The sequence below is a fragment of the Saccostrea echinata genome, unplaced genomic scaffold (assembly GCF_033153115.1).
Source record: "Saccostrea echinata isolate AGI-Se365-2 ecotype Australia unplaced genomic scaffold, CSIRO_AGI_Sech_v1 ptg000009l, whole genome shotgun sequence".
NCBI lineage: Eukaryota > Metazoa > Mollusca > Bivalvia > Ostreida > Ostreidae > Saccostrea > Saccostrea echinata.
The window spans coordinates 15,880,527-15,899,454 of record NW_026889758.1 but is presented as its reverse complement, the minus strand read 5'-3'; the positions used below and the strand labels follow the sequence as shown (position 1 = coordinate 15,899,454).

At 34.2% G+C, this 18,928-nt stretch overlaps 1 protein-coding gene and 1 pseudogene across 1 annotated transcript; both read left to right on the top strand.

Moving 5' to 3' along the window:
• The first annotated feature begins 6,516 nt into the window (after nt 1–6,516).
• Nucleotides 6,517–12,255, top strand: LOC133183372 (monocarboxylate transporter 6-like; annotated as a pseudogene).
• Nucleotides 12,256–13,704: 1,449 nt separating this feature from the next.
• LOC133182469 (uncharacterized) lies at nt 13,705–14,727 on the top strand. The gene has a single exon (XM_061317316.1). It carries the CDS (start codon nt 13,705–13,707, stop codon nt 14,725–14,727), a length of 1,023 nt encoding a protein of 340 aa, XP_061173300.1.
• Nucleotides 14,728–18,928: the final 4,201 nt, after the last annotated feature.

The following is an 18,928-nucleotide window of genomic DNA, read 5'->3' as shown; positions in this document are numbered from 1 at the left end:
AAGTTCTAACACTAATAGTCTCGTTTAGAAGTAAACAAGTGGCAAAATCTTTGTCGATATAAGGATCTTCTTTGCAATTATAATCTGCCATTTGAATGAATTTTTTAATACAAATTGTTAGGCCATTATTGTCTACATATTTCTCAGTTTATCAGATCAAGACAAAGCGCTTATTTCGGAGATAACCGGTCGACAAGGGATACTCACTCTTCCATGGTACCTGATCCCAGCTCTGATGTTTCAGAGGCATGTTTTCTCTCTGCTCTTAATTTGTATTTTTTAATTGGACTTTAAGGCGTTATCTTCACATTTTATACATTTATTTTAAAAGCAGTCCAAAAGATATTTTCGTGATTCGAAGATCACTTCATTTCAATATAAGACTCAGACTTTGGGATTGATAAACTCCTGGGAAGTTTTTATTCACAGTAACATTACAGACAATCCGATGCAAAAATTAAAAAAAAATTGAAGATTGTATGGTGCGTGCTTTAAATGTATGTTTTTATTATAACCTTTCAACGTTCTAAGTAGTCTGCCTGGAAATGCATCACAAGAATTTATTAACTTTATATCCATAGAAAACATGTTTGTGAACGTTGCTGGGTGTAAGATGTTGAATTCAGGATACCTAACTCATAACGGCCCAAAACAAATACAAAAAACCCCTCGACCTCAATTCAATTTAGAACTAAAGAAGATTTTGTAAATTAATTTGACTTCCTATTCTTGAAAAAAATTCTTAATTATTACACATGTAACTTCACAATGTAAAGCCTAATGTGTCATATAGAAAAGAGTGGAGATCAGTCTCATAAATCATATAAGCAACATGAATTATGGACAAGGAAAAACAAAGACTCCTTGAAACAGAAGAGGTAGGATTAGGTAGCAAGGAGGGGAAAGCTTCCCCTGTTGACTGGTTACACTTTCGACTAACCTAACCAAAGAAAGGGACACCCACCGTGAGCCCCAGGATAAGAAAGCTTTGCAATGTCGATCTTCAAAAGATTATTTAGACAAAAAATGGTTAGGAATAACGTGAAGTTTGGATATCATGTGGTACACGGAAATGATCCTAACGAAATAAATGTTGAAATATAAGACACATCTTATTCAGAGTTTCGGCATTCAAGGTTCGTATTTCAGAGATGAGAAAATATTAAATACATTGTCAACGAAGACAAGAGGAATATGTTTCCTTAATCTATTCATAGATTTGAGATAAAATGCTTTAATGTCTTTAGGATTAATGTGATCTTGACAACGATGACCCATTCATAATATCGTCGGTGACTACTACATCCTAAAGAAAGATAACACTTTGCCTAAAGATTATTTAGACAAAAAATGGTTATGAATAATGTGAAGTTTGGGTATCATGTGGAACACGGTAGAGATCCTAACGAAATAAATGTTGAAATATAAGACACATCTTATTCAGAGTTTCGGCATTCAAGGTTCATATTTCAGAGATGAGACAATATCAAATACATTGTCAACGAAGACAAGAGGAATATGTATCAATAAAACATAGATTTGAGATAAAATAGGTTTAATGTAATCTTGACATTAACACATTTTGATATGGTCGATGCCTGCTTCGTCCGAAATAAAGATAACACTTTGTTTAAGGATGATTTTATTCCATATATGATTTCTTACATACTGTAGTACACGGTCGCTCGATTTAAACCTATTTATGCCACCCGCTTTTGGAGTGATTTTTTATAGAAGGCCAAATTAACATATATTCAAATAGTTGAACTTTTCTTCAAATGAACTGAAGATGGGTTGAATTGAATTGAAGATAGGTTTAAATGAATTGAAGATAGGTGTAAATAATTAAATATATCTTTAAATAATTGAATCTAGGTTTAAATGAATTAAACATATCGTTCATTCCATTACAGATAGATTCAATTCAATTCCAGATACTAGTAGGTTTCATTGAATTATACCTATCTTTAAATCTTTTGAAGAAGCAAAACAAATCGAGAGCAGAGAAAACACGGACCTCTAAAATACATCAGAGATAGGATCAGGTGCCTTGAAGGAGTAATCATCCCCTGTGGACCAGTCACATTCGCCGTGTGTTCCTTGTCGTAATCGGCCAAACAGGAAAATCCGTAGACAATTCAATGTTTAAATAATGGCATAACAATTAGTATGAAAAACATCAGTCAGCGTTTGACTTAATGGTAGATTGTATTTGTCGACAAGGTCATTATATCGACTGCTAAATTATGACTTTAAACGAGACTGTCGATATCCTTGATTCATCAACTTATTTGTCAATAGCTTGCCTCGTTTTAGAAATAGCTCGAACGTGGAGCATGTTCTTACATATCGAATCAACGGGGAGATATAAACCCATATGCAGGTGATAAAGGTATATTGCTACATAAGGGAAGCTGATGGTATACAAAAGTTGAAGTCATCACGTTTGTCATAAAGTTCCTTTTGTTAGGCTACCATTAACGTCTTCTTCCAGTGAAATATCCAGAAATGAAACAGATATGTCAGACTCTGTGTTATCTTTTATTTCAAGTTCATTGTGATACTGTAAAATCACATATTTTCGTGCAGTCAAATTTTAGTGGCTTGAGGAAAAAATGTTGGTTCGTGGGGACTGATTTTGTGGATGAAAAATTGTTGAGCATTAATATATGTGAAAAATTACATTTCGTGGTGGACATAAATTTATAGATCTCTTCATACCTCGAAAACAACAAGAATTAAACCCCATCGAAAATTAGTGATTTCACAGTATATCGAGTCGACATATAAATGGAAGTAACTATCGTTTATTGACAATACGTCTCATTAACTTCGCAGGCATAATACTTAGTTAGTTACTATTTACCAATGATACACACGCAAAATGTGTATTATTCAAAATGAAATTCGTTGATGAATGAAATATGTTGAGCTAAATAATTAATTGGACTATCTTTTTACTCCAATGCATTTATACGTTTCTCATTATTTTGTACATCTCTTGTTATTTCAATTAAACGGAACCGATTGTGGATGAGTGTTATCTGATTGTGTTTGTGATTGCGTGGTTACTTTGGCTTGGTAATATTTCAGTTATTTTTTTAAGAAAGAAAACCTACTTAAACAGTGTTTAATTTTTTCGAGCCTCTGTTGTTGTCCAGTGCGAACACAATGAAGTTGTTATTTGGATCAAGAGGGATGTCATCCCTGACACAAGAGCAGCAATTTACATCCTCATCCGAGTGACTAGGAGAAATGCAATATTCATATATATATATATATATATATATATATATATATATATATATATATATATATATATATATATATATATATATATATATATATATATATATATATATATATATAATAGATATATAAAACAGAGAAACAGGTTTTAAGTTCTGTCAACATAGGGGATTTCTGTAAATTTATAAATATATTTATAAAAAAAACCACCATATCAAGTGTGCATACAAGTACACCATTGTATCCACCCATGAAATATACATGTAGGTCGGTTATTACATCTTCCAACAGGATACAAGTAAGTATTTCGTCTCGATCCCACATATCTGATATGCTTTTGAGGTCTGCTTTTCCTCCGCTCACAAATTGAATTGTGCAAATGGACTTTTGAGCATGAGTATCAGTTCTTCATATTTCATGTCCACCATAAGAAAATATACAGGTAGGTTATTGTGCCCATCCTTTGAATATAAGTACATTATTGTATACACCAAAAGAATACAGGTAGGACATTGTATCTATCTAAAGAAAATAGGTAAGGCATTGTGTCCACACAAAAATAGAAACAGGTTTCTTTTAATCAACAACATAAATACATGTAGGTCATTGTGTCGGTTTATACGGTCTCATTCGAAGGACCGGTCTCCACGTCCAACATTGGGATTCGAACCCGCGACGCAAGGATCAACTCCTTACTCTGCGACTCTAGAGCGTTCTCTCTAACTACTGCGCCACGCGGGCGACAGAAATGATTATGAATAAATGGTAGAGAACTTATTTACAGCCAATTATACATGTGCAACCAACAATTCAGACTTGATCTGTCATGGAGATTGAAAATTGGTATTCATATTTTGTAAGTTTGAATTAAAGCCGACTTTAGCAGAGTATTTTTTAGAAGGGGAAAACTGTCAATGTGACAACAAAACAAGATTTCTTTTTAAAACCTTTGTATTCTGAAAACTGTAGAAGCTGATATCCAAACAATATTAATGTACCCTCTGAGGATAATTTCCATTAAAATGACTCAGTTCAACAACTAGTGTCGATATCGTAGAGTAGGATATCCCCCATAGCCAGCTTTTCCCCCGGGTTCTGTATTCTAGAGTAGGACTTCTCCCAAGGGGAAATCTCACACTAGAGCCAAATTCCCCGTCATTCTTTCTTAGAGTAGGAATTCTCCTATTTTATCACTGCTAAAGTCATATCGACAATATTTTGGCTAAAAGTGTATATGAGTCAATCGATTTTTAATGGAATCATGAGTGTTTTTGACTCAAGAATTGTTCAAATTTAGAATTAAATCTTAAAATATAATTATACATGTAGTTCATATTACTGAGTGTCAACCCATAGTTTTAACTCAGAGGAATTTGTAAAATTAGTCACTCAAAACATTCCTAAGACTCGATGTCTCAACACCCCTCTTGACGCAGTCATATCTGATTGGTCATGAATTTTAAAAATGTATATGAGGCCACCTGTAGAGATTTAATTTGTTTGGCCTCTACCGACCCTGTATTTTATCTACGGATCGGTGCTTTTTACAAAGAATGTGTATGAGAATACTAAAATTCATATAATAGATAGGTTCCACATACTATTTATGAGTATTTTCCAAAACCAAAATCAAAACAATACAAGAAACACTGCTCTTGAAAGCCGTAGCATAAGTATGCCCCCCTTGACCACAGCAAGCGGTGTAATATTGGATTTGAAAGCAGAGAGCAAATACTCTCTGAAAGTTCTACAAAATTTCAAATTTTTATAAACGGTTTCATTTGTTTTACGTTAACGGCAGCTTCTTGGATAATTAAACCCCTGAAACTTAAAGAGACACGTACACATCAACATTATGTTCATTTATGTATATGTAGTTTGAAATACCATTGGAGAAAAAAAAATCCATTAAAAACTCCATTTCGTTTCTATGACTAAAGTTAAATTTTGTCCAACCGATTACATTGTACCATACTTTTCATACTTCTGATTTTTCGATGAAACCGGCCACCTTTTTGAAAATTTAAATGTTGAATGCAGAGATGGACCTTTAGATAATATTTTTTTTGAAGTTTCATTAAGATTGTCCACTGCGAGATCACCTGTGGGAAAATTATAGAAAGGTCACATGTAACAATGTGTTGCCCTCCTCTCGTCATATTGAAGTATAGGGAAAATATTATAATGGTTGGGGAAGTGGCTCTGTAGCCATAGAATCTGGCATGGGGTTTTCGAAGGGGAAATCCTACTCTAGAGTCATTTTCCTGTGGCGGAAATCCTACTATAGAGCCTATTTTCCGGAGAGAAATCCTACTCTAGAGACATTTTTCAGGGGAAAAAATTTAGATTTTAGAGGGTAAAATCTACTCTACAAGACCCGTACTTTTCTGATAAATTATCCAAAAAAAGTCCAAGAACTATGCGCATCTCTGATATATGAAGATCTGCAAAATAAGATCTTCCTATCTCCAAAACAAAAAGTTTGGTTGAAATTGGCGGAGCAGTTCTGGAGAAGAAGATTAAATTGTGAAAAGTTTACGACAACGATAACGACAAAAACATCGACGACGACAACAACAACAACGACGACAGACAACGGACAAAATTTGATCAGAAAAGCTCACTTCAGCCTTCGGCTCAGATGAGCTAAAAACATTTATGAAGTTCTAATTGGTTACAACAGTCTTGATTTCATTGGTCATAGGGAATGAATGTTTAAATCCACACCAAATTCATCTGATGTTTTTATTGCAATTATTTTCCATGACCATATTTAGCAATATACACGTATTACATTATAAAATGAAAAGATTGAAAAGAACGCAGCAGATTAGTTATGAGGGCCGTTCAAAATAATACGCGGACTCTGCTATTATTTACAATAACAGACGTCAAATATAGAAATGAAATGTCGCAGAAACATATTTATTGCAGAATCCGGTATATTGTGGATATTTTTTTTTTTCATTTTTAATTAATTTCTCCTAAAACTATAAATGCAGTTGTGATATTGTTGTTGTACTGAGCACGACAAAAAATTTTTGAAAAAGAAAGTGCAGAATCCAAATTTTACTCATTTATTTTCAATTTGACTTATGTTCGATTAAATAATACAACGTATTTTTTAACGGCCCTCGTATAATGCAAGGAACTGACAAGTAGAATCTTATATTTTGATTTTGCAGCATGTATGATGCAATGTTGTGACAAGTGTTTCCTAGTACTTTTACCCTCCTGCTGTGAAGAGTTCCAGTCTATGCATACAGAATGCGAAAGCCTGTGGTACTGTTCGCAGGATTTATGAATAGTTTTTTGGGAACAAGCCTGGGATACTCCACGGGTATTATTCACCTTGGATTACTAGAGAAATACAAGGAATTTCCAAAAGAAGTATCCTGGGCAGGAGCTCAATTTACCAGTTTCTTCAGTTTAGCTGGTAATAAAAACTTAATTTGTTTTGATAATTTTTATCAATCAGACTAGTTGATCATAAAAGTGAAATATTGTATGATGGAAAGAAAGTATTTTTTCTGCATATCTTCATGAAATTATAGAAACTTTAATTTAAAAAAAGATAATTCTAAGCTTCATTCATGTAAAAAAATAGTCTCTTGTCATTCCCAAATTGGTTAACCATCCACATCGTCTAAAGATAAAAAGCGAAACTTCCATTCATACTTGTAAACTTATACAGGTAAAGGAAAAAATATTCTACAAGATACTCCCCTTTGAATTTTGGTCCACTTTAAAGGAAAACTTGGAAACAAGTTAACTACCATAAGAAAAATAAATCCTTCCAACTGTTTTTCGATTACAACAAATGGTGTTTGCATGGTCAATTAAAAAAATAATAAATTTCTGAGAATTTTTTTCTAAACATTACTCTTCAGTTATCTTCAGTTTTGGTCCAATTTCAATTAAACACAGAACACAAGTAGACTACATGATAGGATACATATTAACTTCATATATATATATATATATATATATATATATATATATATATATATATATATATATATATATATATATATATATATATATATATATATATATATATATATATATATATATATATATAAAGCACATTTTACAACAACTCTTAAACTAACATAACTGCCCTAAGTGAAGAAATATTAATATAGAAAGCACAAAGAAATTCACATTTATAAGGATACTCACTTCTGCCCCAGCCCAGGGTTGAACTCGAGACCCAGAATCTGTCTCCTAGCAGTACAGGGACAGCGCGCTATACCGCTCGGCTATCTAGGAAAGTCAAAAAACTTGCTTTCGATGCCGATGGAATTCTTGCGGCGCTGTCCTACACTACGCGGTCATTGAGAATGGAAGTGAGATGCAGTTATTTAGACATTAGTTTTATTACAGGATCGTTACCAATACCGTTGTAATGAAATTAATTTTTATTTATTAAGCACATTTTACAACAACTCTTAAACTAACATAACTGCCCTCTCATAGTGTGAAAGGACACTAAAGTGATATTTTCTCACAGAGTGAAAGGATATCAAAGTGAGTAAGAAATATTTTCTGGCCTTTAATAAAATTCAGATAGCAACTAAACCATCTTGATAGAGACTAAAACTGCCAATTTTTTCCCTAATATGTTGCTAAACTCCATGTTACAATGCTTTCAATCTCACACAATTGCTAAACTATGACGTCTCAACTGCTAAACTGTGACGTCACAACCTTCGACACTATGTTAAGAAAACAGAGGCAAAGGGAAAATAAAAAAAAATGTAATAAACAGAAAATTAAATGTTTTGTAGTTGGATATAGAATTTATTTCACTCGTGAGATATGATTTTTGATATTTTCATTCGTGCTTCACACTCGTGAAAATATATAAAAAAAAATCCTGTCCCACTCGAGAAATAAATTCAATATCCAACTACAAAACATTGAATGTCTTCTATTTCTATGATCACATTCCCAAAATATGGTTTAGTAAGCCTTATAACTTTTTTAAATGTCGGTCCAATCTATTGTTCAAAGAGACGTAGGAACTATTACGTCAAACATCTAGTTAGGGTGTTTTTTCCACGTAATATTCCTTGTTTTGTACGGCAGGGAAAAAGAATTAATTGACTGAATGTGCTTTGAAGAAGTTTACTGTGATGTATAGAATGCCAAGCATATTTTTTGGTAATAATATTCTTTACATGTGATTTATAAAATAGCCTCAGGCTGTATTGCTGAACGATTGAAAACCGTATTGAATAAAAAAATAAATAAGGACCAAACTGGCTTTTTAAAGGGAAGATTCATAGGTGAAAATATTAGACTGGTTTATGATTTAATGCATTACACGGAACAAAAGCAGATTCCAGGCTTATTAATGTTAATTGATTTTGAAAAAGCTTTTGACACCCTATCATGGAAGTTTATATACCAAACATTAGACTTTTTTAATTTTGGAAAGTCAATTAAAAATTGGATTCAAACTTTCTATAATGGAGTTAAATCATGTGTAATACAGAATGGAATTTCTTCTGACTACCTGTTCCCTCAGAGGGGATGTAGACAGGGGGACCCAATTTCCCCATACCTTTTTCTAATTTGTGCTGAAGTCCTTGGGATTCTGATTCGAAATAATAAAAATATAAAGGGAATTATAAGTGAAGGGGAGGAATATAAACTTTCACAATATGCTGATGATACTTCAATTATATCTGATGGATCACCACAGTCTATGGATGGTATATTAAGAGAACTTGACTATTTTGCACTTATATCTGGTCTAAAAATTAATTTCACAAAAACTAAAATGGTTTGGATTGGCAGTAAAAAAAATTCCAAAGAAGTTTTTCATCACTCGAGATGGAAGTTAGATTGGAATAATTCTACTTTTGATCTTCTTGGTGTAAAATTTTCTATCAATTTAGTGGTTGAACTGAATTACCCCTCAAAATTAAATGAAATAAAGCGGTTGACAAAACAATGGCAGTTAAGAAAACTTACTCCAATTGGTAGATTAGCAGTGATTAAATCCCTGATTATACCAAAAATGAACCATTTGATATTGACTATTCCGAACCCTTATAAGGAACTCCTAGACGAATTTGAGAAAGACCTTTACTACTTTTTGGGGAAGTAAAATTCATAAGGTTAAAAAAAATGTTATGATTCAAGATTATAGAAATGGGGGGTTGAATATGATTGAATATGTAGATTTTCTACGTGCATTAAAATCGCATGGATCCGAAGACTGATTAACTCAGACACAAAATGGCTAAAACCTCTTGAATCAGAATTAGGAATGAAAGTCGAATCTCTATGGGTAAGAGGTTTAGACTTTACTGTTAATATGTATAATAAAATAATTAACAACTTTTGGAAAGAGGTTTTACTTAATTGGGTAAAGATCATTGATTCTGGTCAAAATAATATGCAAATTCTTCATGAACATATATGGTTTAATCCAAGAATTAAAATGAACAACTCATCCATATTTTTGAAAAGTTATTTCGATGCAGGCTTTGTTTTTGTAAGAGATCTGTTTGACTCTGAAGGAAAATTTGTAAGCCTTGAGTACCTCACAAATCTTAATGTAAAAACAAATTTTGTAGAATATGCAGGTTTAAAAGTAGCTGTTTTAAAAATACTGAAAACTACTGATATTGAAAAAAGAGAAACTGGACCTTTTATCTCTAATTCACTTTATATTTTTTATAAAAGTACAAAAGGCTGTAAAGACATTTATAGTATACTCATTAAGAAGAAAAAGGAAGCAATGAAGGCACTAGAAAAATGGGAAAATAATGGAATATTTTTTGGCGATATAGATTGGAACAAAATATTTGAACTTCCTTTTAAAGTAACAAAAGAAGCAAAATTTCAGTGGATGCAATTTCACATTCTGCATAGGATTATTGCAACAAATAAATACCTTTATAAACTCAAACTAATTGATTCACCTGTATGTTCCTTTTGTAAACAAGATGTCGAAACGATTGAACATTTATTTTTCGGGTGTTTCTGCGTTAAAAAGATATGGTGTCACATTGAGGAATGGTTTATAAATAAGTTTCATTTTACTATTAATTTTGATAGAAAGGATATACTTTTTGGCAAATTCAACAACAAAAACATGTTTAGACTACACAATATATTGATACTTACTGTTAAGCAATTTATTTTTGCTAGTAGCTTTAAAAATGTGCCTAAACTAAGCATCTCAATGCTAGAAAAAAATATTGTGGATAGAATATTAGTTGAAAAAGTTATACATTTAAGAAACTGTAAATTTTCAGAATATGAAAAATATTGGAAAACTATTTGTGATATGATATAATGTATTTATTTTTCTCAAGTTTATATACAAATATACAAGTATGTTAAACTACTTAATACTGTTCCCCCCACCTTACTTTTTTGCACCCTTTCACCCCCTTTTTCCTTTCTTTAATTTTATTTCTGTATATAAAGCTTTCACAGTGAAGATTCATATATTAAATGTACAATATGTCATATACAATTTTAGTTTGATTTTGAAATGCAACATACATTTACTACAAAGAAAATGTATTTAATATGAAGTATCAGGAAGTAGAAATGAAAGTATGTATTGAATGTTAACTAATATATATTGTATAGTCTGTATATGTGAAAGCACAAATAAAATCTATGAATTAAAAAAAATATTCTGTACATTTATTCCAATGCCATTTCAAAACGGTGCTCATTTACTACCATTTAACTCTGTGTCATAAATACTTTATTGAGGATACCCAACGTGTTAGTGCAAAAAATAAAAGATGAAGAATTTACTCACCATTTTGTCTTTGATCTTAGGTCAAAAGTTTAACACCAAATCTCATGGTACTCCGTAAAGTTTACCACCATATACTTAGAAACTAGTATTCATTTTTCAATTTTAGGTCCATTATCCAGCACCGTAATAAATGGTTTGTCTTGTCGGTCCACAATTTTCCTTGGATCTTTTCTTAGCTTCGCTGGTTTCTTCATTCCAAGCTTTGTGTCAGACATAAGGCTTGTGATTATTTGTTACGGAATTATTGCAGGTACTTTATTTAGGTCATGCAACATTTGAAATAAGATTTACATGTCAATTACAAGGAAACGACAGTATAGTAAAGCATGTTGTAATTCTACCAGTGAAAATAATTTAAAATGAGTTGAATTCTTAAGAAGGCAAATGTTTAAATTTAGACACTGATTTAACAGCTTAATCATTCATTACAGGAATTGGACAGTCTATGATGTTTTCGGGTACTGTCGTAGTCACAGGATACTATTTCATTGACAATCCCAGTTTTGCCACAGGTATAATAGCGACAGGAGCAGGTATTGGGGTGACGGTGTATCCTCTTTTCACAGAATTCCTTATCCAGACATATGGAATCAATGGTACCTTTCTTCTCTTGTCGGCTGTGAACCTACAGACTTGTGTATTTACTATATGTATCAAGACTAGGGAACTAGAAAAGAAAAGGAGAAAGATCTGAGACTATTTCTGAACAATTAAAATGGATTTTACAGGAATTCAAAAGAATTATTTTCAACAGTGCATTTTGTCGCTTTTGTGTGAGTATTTTATGCTGGAGCAAAAGCATCAATACATCTGTTTTATATTTACCGGAATACTATGTCAACACAGGTTCAACTCAAGCACAAGCTACCACTTTTATGTCTATATATGGTATCACCGGTTGTTTGTCTCGAATTCTAACTGGATTAGCAGCAACAGACTTTAATGTTGACGGCAAAATCTTGTACATGGGGTGTTTTTTAATACTAGGACTGTCTACAATATTTCTACCACTGATCGGAACTTCGTTCCCCGGTAAAGTATTCTATTCTGTCATGCTTGGTTTATATTCCAGTGGTGTGTGGTCCCTTTTATCACCTATAACCATTGAAATAATTGGTATCAAACAGATGTCAACAGCTTTTGGAATGGAAATGCTCACGTGTGGTGTAGGATTTCTAATTGGTCCAGTTATCGGAGGGAACAAAATTTAGTTTTACAGATGAAAATTTATTCAAAAATTAATATTTTATCTAATCACTTTCTTAAATATCAGAGGAGTATTTCAAGCAAGAAGGTTCCTGTTGTAATTCTAATGTTATTCCACTGTAGATGGAGTTAAGAGAGGGAAAGGGGGCTATTCAATTCTTTTTATTATTTCAGGTAGGTAACTAGTTATAAATCTTTTTTTCTGATAAAGCAGTCAAAATCTTGTTCTTAGCAACTTCTTTTTAAAGACTAATTCCTTCTTACAGGGATCCTATATATTATGGCAGCAGTATTTGAAATGTTAATGATACCTAGGATGAATAGGCCTGCATTCTACCACGCAAGGCATGATGAAACAAAATTTATTGAAATGGAGGAAAAAATAAAAAGGGATAAATTAATTGAGAACCCCAGTAAAAAAGAATCACTCTGGGGAAGTCTTGATGATATTGAACCGCAAGAACAGTTTCATTTAAACGATGGTGTTAATTGTTGATACATTGTATATCTTTTGTTTGTTTCTAAATAAAGGATGTTTTATGACCAAGGGGCACTCATTTTATATAGTTTCTTCATGAAAATAATATAGACTAAAATGGTAAATATATATTTTTCACCTCTTTCTTTAATTTGTTAAATGCACTGGAAGTGATTTAATATTAAACCTTAATATTTTTTAGTTGCGTGGTTCCTTTTAACTTATTATTGAGGTTTAAAAGATAAATGAAAGGTGAGTTAGCGACAGACTTTCATTCATCATTAAGCGAATTGCAAAATCTCTAAAAAAAAATTATTGCTGTGCACTTACATTGTTCTTACTCCAACCTTACGAACTGATTGCTACCATTTCCCCTTTACCACCTCTACGGCCTCCAAGACTCAACTACGGCAAAAACACAGAAAAACAACTACGGCAAAAACACAGAAAAACAACTACGGCAAAAACACAGAAAAACAACTTGCAGCCGGTCGTGACTACGAAGGATTTAAGTCTAATAGGATTTCACCATTAAAGGTTAAATCCAGTTATCAAAGGGAAAAACTATTAATTTTTAAAAATAAGGTGTTTTGGGATTGTTTATTTTGGTCCTGCGTCAATTAGTCTTGACCACAACACATTTTGTTTACGTCATAAATGCACAGATTCATCATCAGTCGAAGCAGACGTTTTCAAAGGTAAGGACGGAATTTTACAGTGGTGTGAATTTTTCGATTGTTTTTAGCTAATACCTTTACTTTTTGTCAAGAAATTGTTGTAATAAAATTTTAAATGCTCTTTTATTGCATATTTATCCAAATTTAATCATCGATGCTAACAATTTTCGTAGATATTTATGATTTTAACAGGCACTCATGTACACGTGCATTCAAAGTTCAGTAGTCATATTACATTAAAGTTTGATGACAACCCATGGTTAACAGATTTTCTCTTTTGTTATATTTCGAGATTCGAAATGCCTGAGCGAAAGACGGCGAGTCAAACCCAGGCTCAGCCACGGAAACGAGCAGGGAGACGAAAGCCTCGTCTGGAGACAATTTCCGAAGTTCCTCCGTCGGCGAGCATCACGGACGGAACAGTCCAGCCTATCAATTGCCCTTCTGATGTACAGGCTACTGCACCCACGATAATGCCTACCAACGTTATGCCACCCTACCAACTTCAGGATCTGGCTCAACGCATTTCCACAATTTTGTCTGAGCGAGAAGACCCAGCCCAACCTCAGGGGACAGAAGGTATTCCTTCATCCAATGCGAACATAAGAGTTTCTAGTTATGATAATGATTTGGGGCATAATGTATCCAACAATATTAAACTCAAAATTGCCAATGGCGAATATGTTAATTTAGCTTCATTGATCAACAATAAGCTCGAAACTGACCCCCATGATGATACTAGATATTTCTCACTGCAAAATGGCAATTTGGCTTTATCATCAAAATCTAAATTAAAACCCATTACTGACATCCAAATGTGGACAGATGCATTTCTTGTCTATGCAGCCATTTATGTGCTGGCTCGCCCCATGGAAAACGCTGCTCTGTTTAAATATATCCACACAATACGTCTCGGGGCAAGCCGGGTAAATAGCCTGGGTTGGCGGGACTATGACATTCAATTCAGATTGAAGAAAGAGTGCAACCCTTCAATGTCATTTGCGTCAGTTGATCAGGAGCTTTGGCTCCTTTACATTTATAACAATGCCCTTCACCGGCAGCCTGCTATTCAGCCATCCCAACCCTTAAAGTGTTATGATTTCAACTACAAGGGTTATTGTTCAAGGCAAAACTGCCAATATAGGCACTGGTGCATTTTATGTTCACAACCCCATCCCTTTACAATGTGTAGAACCACTACTAGAAATTCATTAAATTTTAGATCTGGGAACTCTCAGTCAACCTGGCGTGCTCAATCAACAGTCAAGCCAGCTACTAGCAGTTTCAGAACCCCCTCCTCAACACCAGTTAGACATCAGTAGTATTGCTTACAGTCCAATCAAGACTTCAGTTTTTTCAGATTGTTTGACTAATTATCCTGACACAGAAAATGCACATGAACTATTGCAAGGGTTTCAATTTGGTTTTAAATTAAATTACCAAGGTCCTAGACAGCCATACAACTGTAAAAATCTTAAGTCTTTGAATTCACTTACTACAGAAGCCATACAATTAGTCAATAAAGAAATAAGTTTAGATCGGGTTGCTGGCCCATTTTTCTGCCCTCCATTTCTCAACCTAAGACTGTCCCCATAGGTATGGTACCTAAAAAAAGATGGTACATTTCGTTTTATTCATCATTTGTCCCACCCAGTTGGTGATTGTGTGAATGACTTCATTGATCCTCAGTGTTGTTCAGTTAAATACACATCATTTGATGAAGCTTTGAGAATGTTGGAAAAGTTAGGTCCAGGAACTTTTGTGGCTCGTTTAGACATTAAGAATGCTTTCCGTTTGCTACCAGTTCATCCTCTGATTTTGAGTTGCTAGGGTACAAAATCAACAGCAGTATTTATATCGATAAGTGTATGCCATTTTGGCTGTTTTGTGAGTTGTGCTAAATTTGAAAAGTTTGCTTCCTTTCTGGAATGGTGTTTAAAACAAAAGAGTCAATCTGATAATGTAGTCCACTACTGTACAGCAGGTTAAAATCGCGGTCGGAAAAGATCGCGATTTGTTCAACTTGCAGCAAATCGCGGTCGTTTGAATTCGCGGAAAGGAAAAAATTATACAACTTTTTTTTTTCAACACTCAAGTTTTTTTTCCGTCGATTGCGAACCCGATTAAATAGAACGAAACACCGCACTGATCCCGATTAGAAGATAAAATGTACGATTTACAATGTTACGCATTCAGATAAATTTTCTTTCTTTCTCTTGTTTTCTTTCTTTTTATTAAGTATTATTGAAATACATACCGGTATGAATCTATGCTCGAGTGATTTATTCAAGTGATTTCAAGTCGTATCCAAAACATTCATGTAAAAAAAAGAAACCCTGTGGCAGGTGTTCGTTCACAGGTATGTTTTGAGTAGATTACAGAGTAGTATTAACTGCAGTATATTTAAATCCCTCTGTATCTATATAAGTTGTCAGTACCGATAGTCAAAATGTTGATATGTTAATAAAATTGAATTAATGTGTAACAGTGTTGTCTTTACTACATAAGTGGCTTGATTAAAGTTAATAAGACTGCGTGATACGCACGAGTGAAATCTAGCAAGGCATGTTTTATAAACATTTACATCGCACCTCTATTGGGTGGCAGAATTAAATTTCATTATAGATGTTTATTTATCAATTAAGCTTAAAAAACACAACTACGTGTTTGTGATTGATCCTTACACCCGCATAATTAGAAAGACAGATTACATGTCCGCTATATTAATTACTGTTTTTATGTTTGCAAGGAAACACAAATAGAGTTAACGAATCTAATCACGGATATCGGTAATATTTCAATTTATCCTTATCAATTTTTGGAGAATTATTCACTGTATGTTGAATTCGCGGAATTTTCATTTTCGCGAATATAGCGAATATTAACTCCGCGAGTTAATTTCCTGCTATACAGTATTTGGATGTATTTTTACTAGCAGGTGCATCTGGGACAAAGCAGTGTCATTATTTAGTCTCAACATTTACCAATCTATGCAATGATTTGGAGGTCCCATTAGCCCACGAAAAAACCTTAGGTCCTACAACAAAATTGGTATTTTTAGGCTTGGAAATTGATACAGTCACAGAGACTGTTAGTATCCCCTCAGAGAAACTGGGGCAGCTTTATGATCAGCTCAGTAATTTCCTATCTCGTAAAAAAGTTACACTTAGGGAAATCCAATCCCTCACTGGCCTTCTAAATTTCTGCATTAGGGCAATTCCAGCGGGTCGAGCATTCATCAGGCGCTTGTATGATGCTACTGTTGGGCTTAGCAAGCCTTATCACAAGAGACGCGTTACTCAGGAAATGAAGCAAGATATACAAATTTGGCTAATGTTCCTAGAAACTTTCAATGGTACAACATCATATAGACAAGTAGACTGGGCCAGTGACTTTCAATTAGAGTTGTACACAGATAGCGCTGGTTCGGATAAACTAGGGTGTGGGGCTATTTTTGGAACTCATTGGGCTTTTTTAACATGGCCAGAATCTTGGCAAGGGACTAGCATATTAAGGGACATTACCTTTTTGGAACTGGTACCCATAGCAATGGCATTGTCTACTTGGGGAGATCAGTTGGGGGAAAAGCGAGTTATTTTACATACTGACAATATTGCACTTGTCACTATTTTAAATACTAAAACATCCAAATCATCCAGAGTTATGCATCTCTTAAGGGTTTTGGTCTTGAAGGGCCTCATGCACAATATTCAATTTAAAGGGCAGCATATTAGGGGAGTGAAAAATGTTAAGGCTGATTCTCTTTCTGGTCTTCAGTGGCACAGATTCAGACAGGTCTTTCCAGAAGCCGACCAACTACCTACGACAGTCCCAGAATCATTTCTCAGACTCATCTACAACATCGAGCCCAAGAATTGTTAAACTTTTCCCTATCAGTAAACACGATAAAGCTATATCAGGTAGCATTGCAGCAGTTCAGTTATTTCTGCGAAGTGTACAAGTGTAATCAATTGCAATATCTTATTTTTGCAAAATCCAAGGTTTACTAGATACAACAAAATCGTTTATGTTACAGAAAGTTCTACTTGGGTGGGGTCGCGTTAGCGCTAGGAAGGACATTCGCAAACCTATCACTATCAACATACTTCAAAGCATTTTGTCTATCCTCCCCAAGTATGTAGATCTGACTATGAGTCGGTGTTATTTAGTGCACTGTTTTGCTCGGCATTTTTGGTTACTTTAGAATTGGGGAGCTCGTTCAGGATTCTAAAGACCAACCCGGTCATGCTATCCAAGCAGGTGATGTCAGATTAACAACCAACAATACTATTGTAATGTAATGTCCTTAAGTCACTCCAAAACTGATCAAGAAGGGAATGGGGCCACAATCACATTAATTCTTTCTAGTCCAATCTGCCCAATTCAGTTTCTGCGCAAATATTTACTTTTAAGACCACATGCTTATAGGGCTTTTTTCATTCATCTGTCGGGCTGTCCAGTGACCAGGTATCAGGCAGAGTCTGTATTTAAAAAGGCTATAGAAATGTTAGGCTTAGATACTAAAACTTACAAGACCCATTCCTTCCGTATTGGTGCTGCTTCCCATGCTTGGGCTAGTGGTACGAGTCAGCAAGACATAGCGGTCAAGGGTCGTTGGAAATCTCAATGTATGTACCGTTATTTTAGAAAATGAGCTTTTAAATGTCATATGGTGCAAAATGTGCAGTTCAGCAAGTTAAGGTAGCTTTACCTTTACTGACTAAGAATACAGTTTTTCTTTTATGTATGCTCAGGTGTAGAAATGAAATATTGTGTACAGAAATTTTTGTATTGTTCCTTTTTTCTTGTTTTACAACTCAATTTTGTATTGTAGATATTAGAATTTGGATTGTGGGTTCTTCCATTGTTAAAAGGGCCTTTTGCCAGGCAAGGCAATCAGATTTTAGAGCCAACATTGAACTAGAAAGGCATCATGCATCCATATTTTGGCAGGGTAAGGGGGGTATGAGATGGGCTGAAGTTATGCCAAAGGTTAAATTCTTATTAAAATTAGAAGACCCTCCTCAGATTTTAGTATTGCATTGTGGAGGCAACAATATTCCTGATGCTAGGGGTGACAAGTCAATCAAATTAAGATTAAATATTAACACAAGCTTGGTCAGCTTGGCTAAGCTGTTGCCAGATACCATTTTAGTGTGGTCTCAAATCCTCCCCCGCCAGCATTGGCGTGGCGGTATTAACCGGACAAGGTTAGAAAACGCCTGAATAGTTTCATTGCTACAACATTAATTAGGTCCGGGGGGGGGGGGGGAAGTATATTCGTTATCCCGAAATCCAATTGACAAGTCCAGAATTGTTTGCTCCCGATGGAGTGCACTTGTCCGAGCTTGGCAACCGTATGTTTTTGTATCGCCTTCAACAAGGCTTGCAGACATTTTAAACAAATCCTTCTGAAAAATTGTCACCAAAACTAAGGGAGTTTGGGCCTTGGCTGCGCTATGACTAGTTAGTGGGACATAGTTTGCAACAAATTGGTGGCTGCATTGAATTTATGAGTGCTAC

Coding starts and splice junctions, on each gene's coding strand:
- LOC133182469 (XM_061317316.1), top strand. CDS start 13,705: ATGCCTGAGCGAAAGACGGCGAGTCAAACCCAGGCTCAGCCACGGAAA.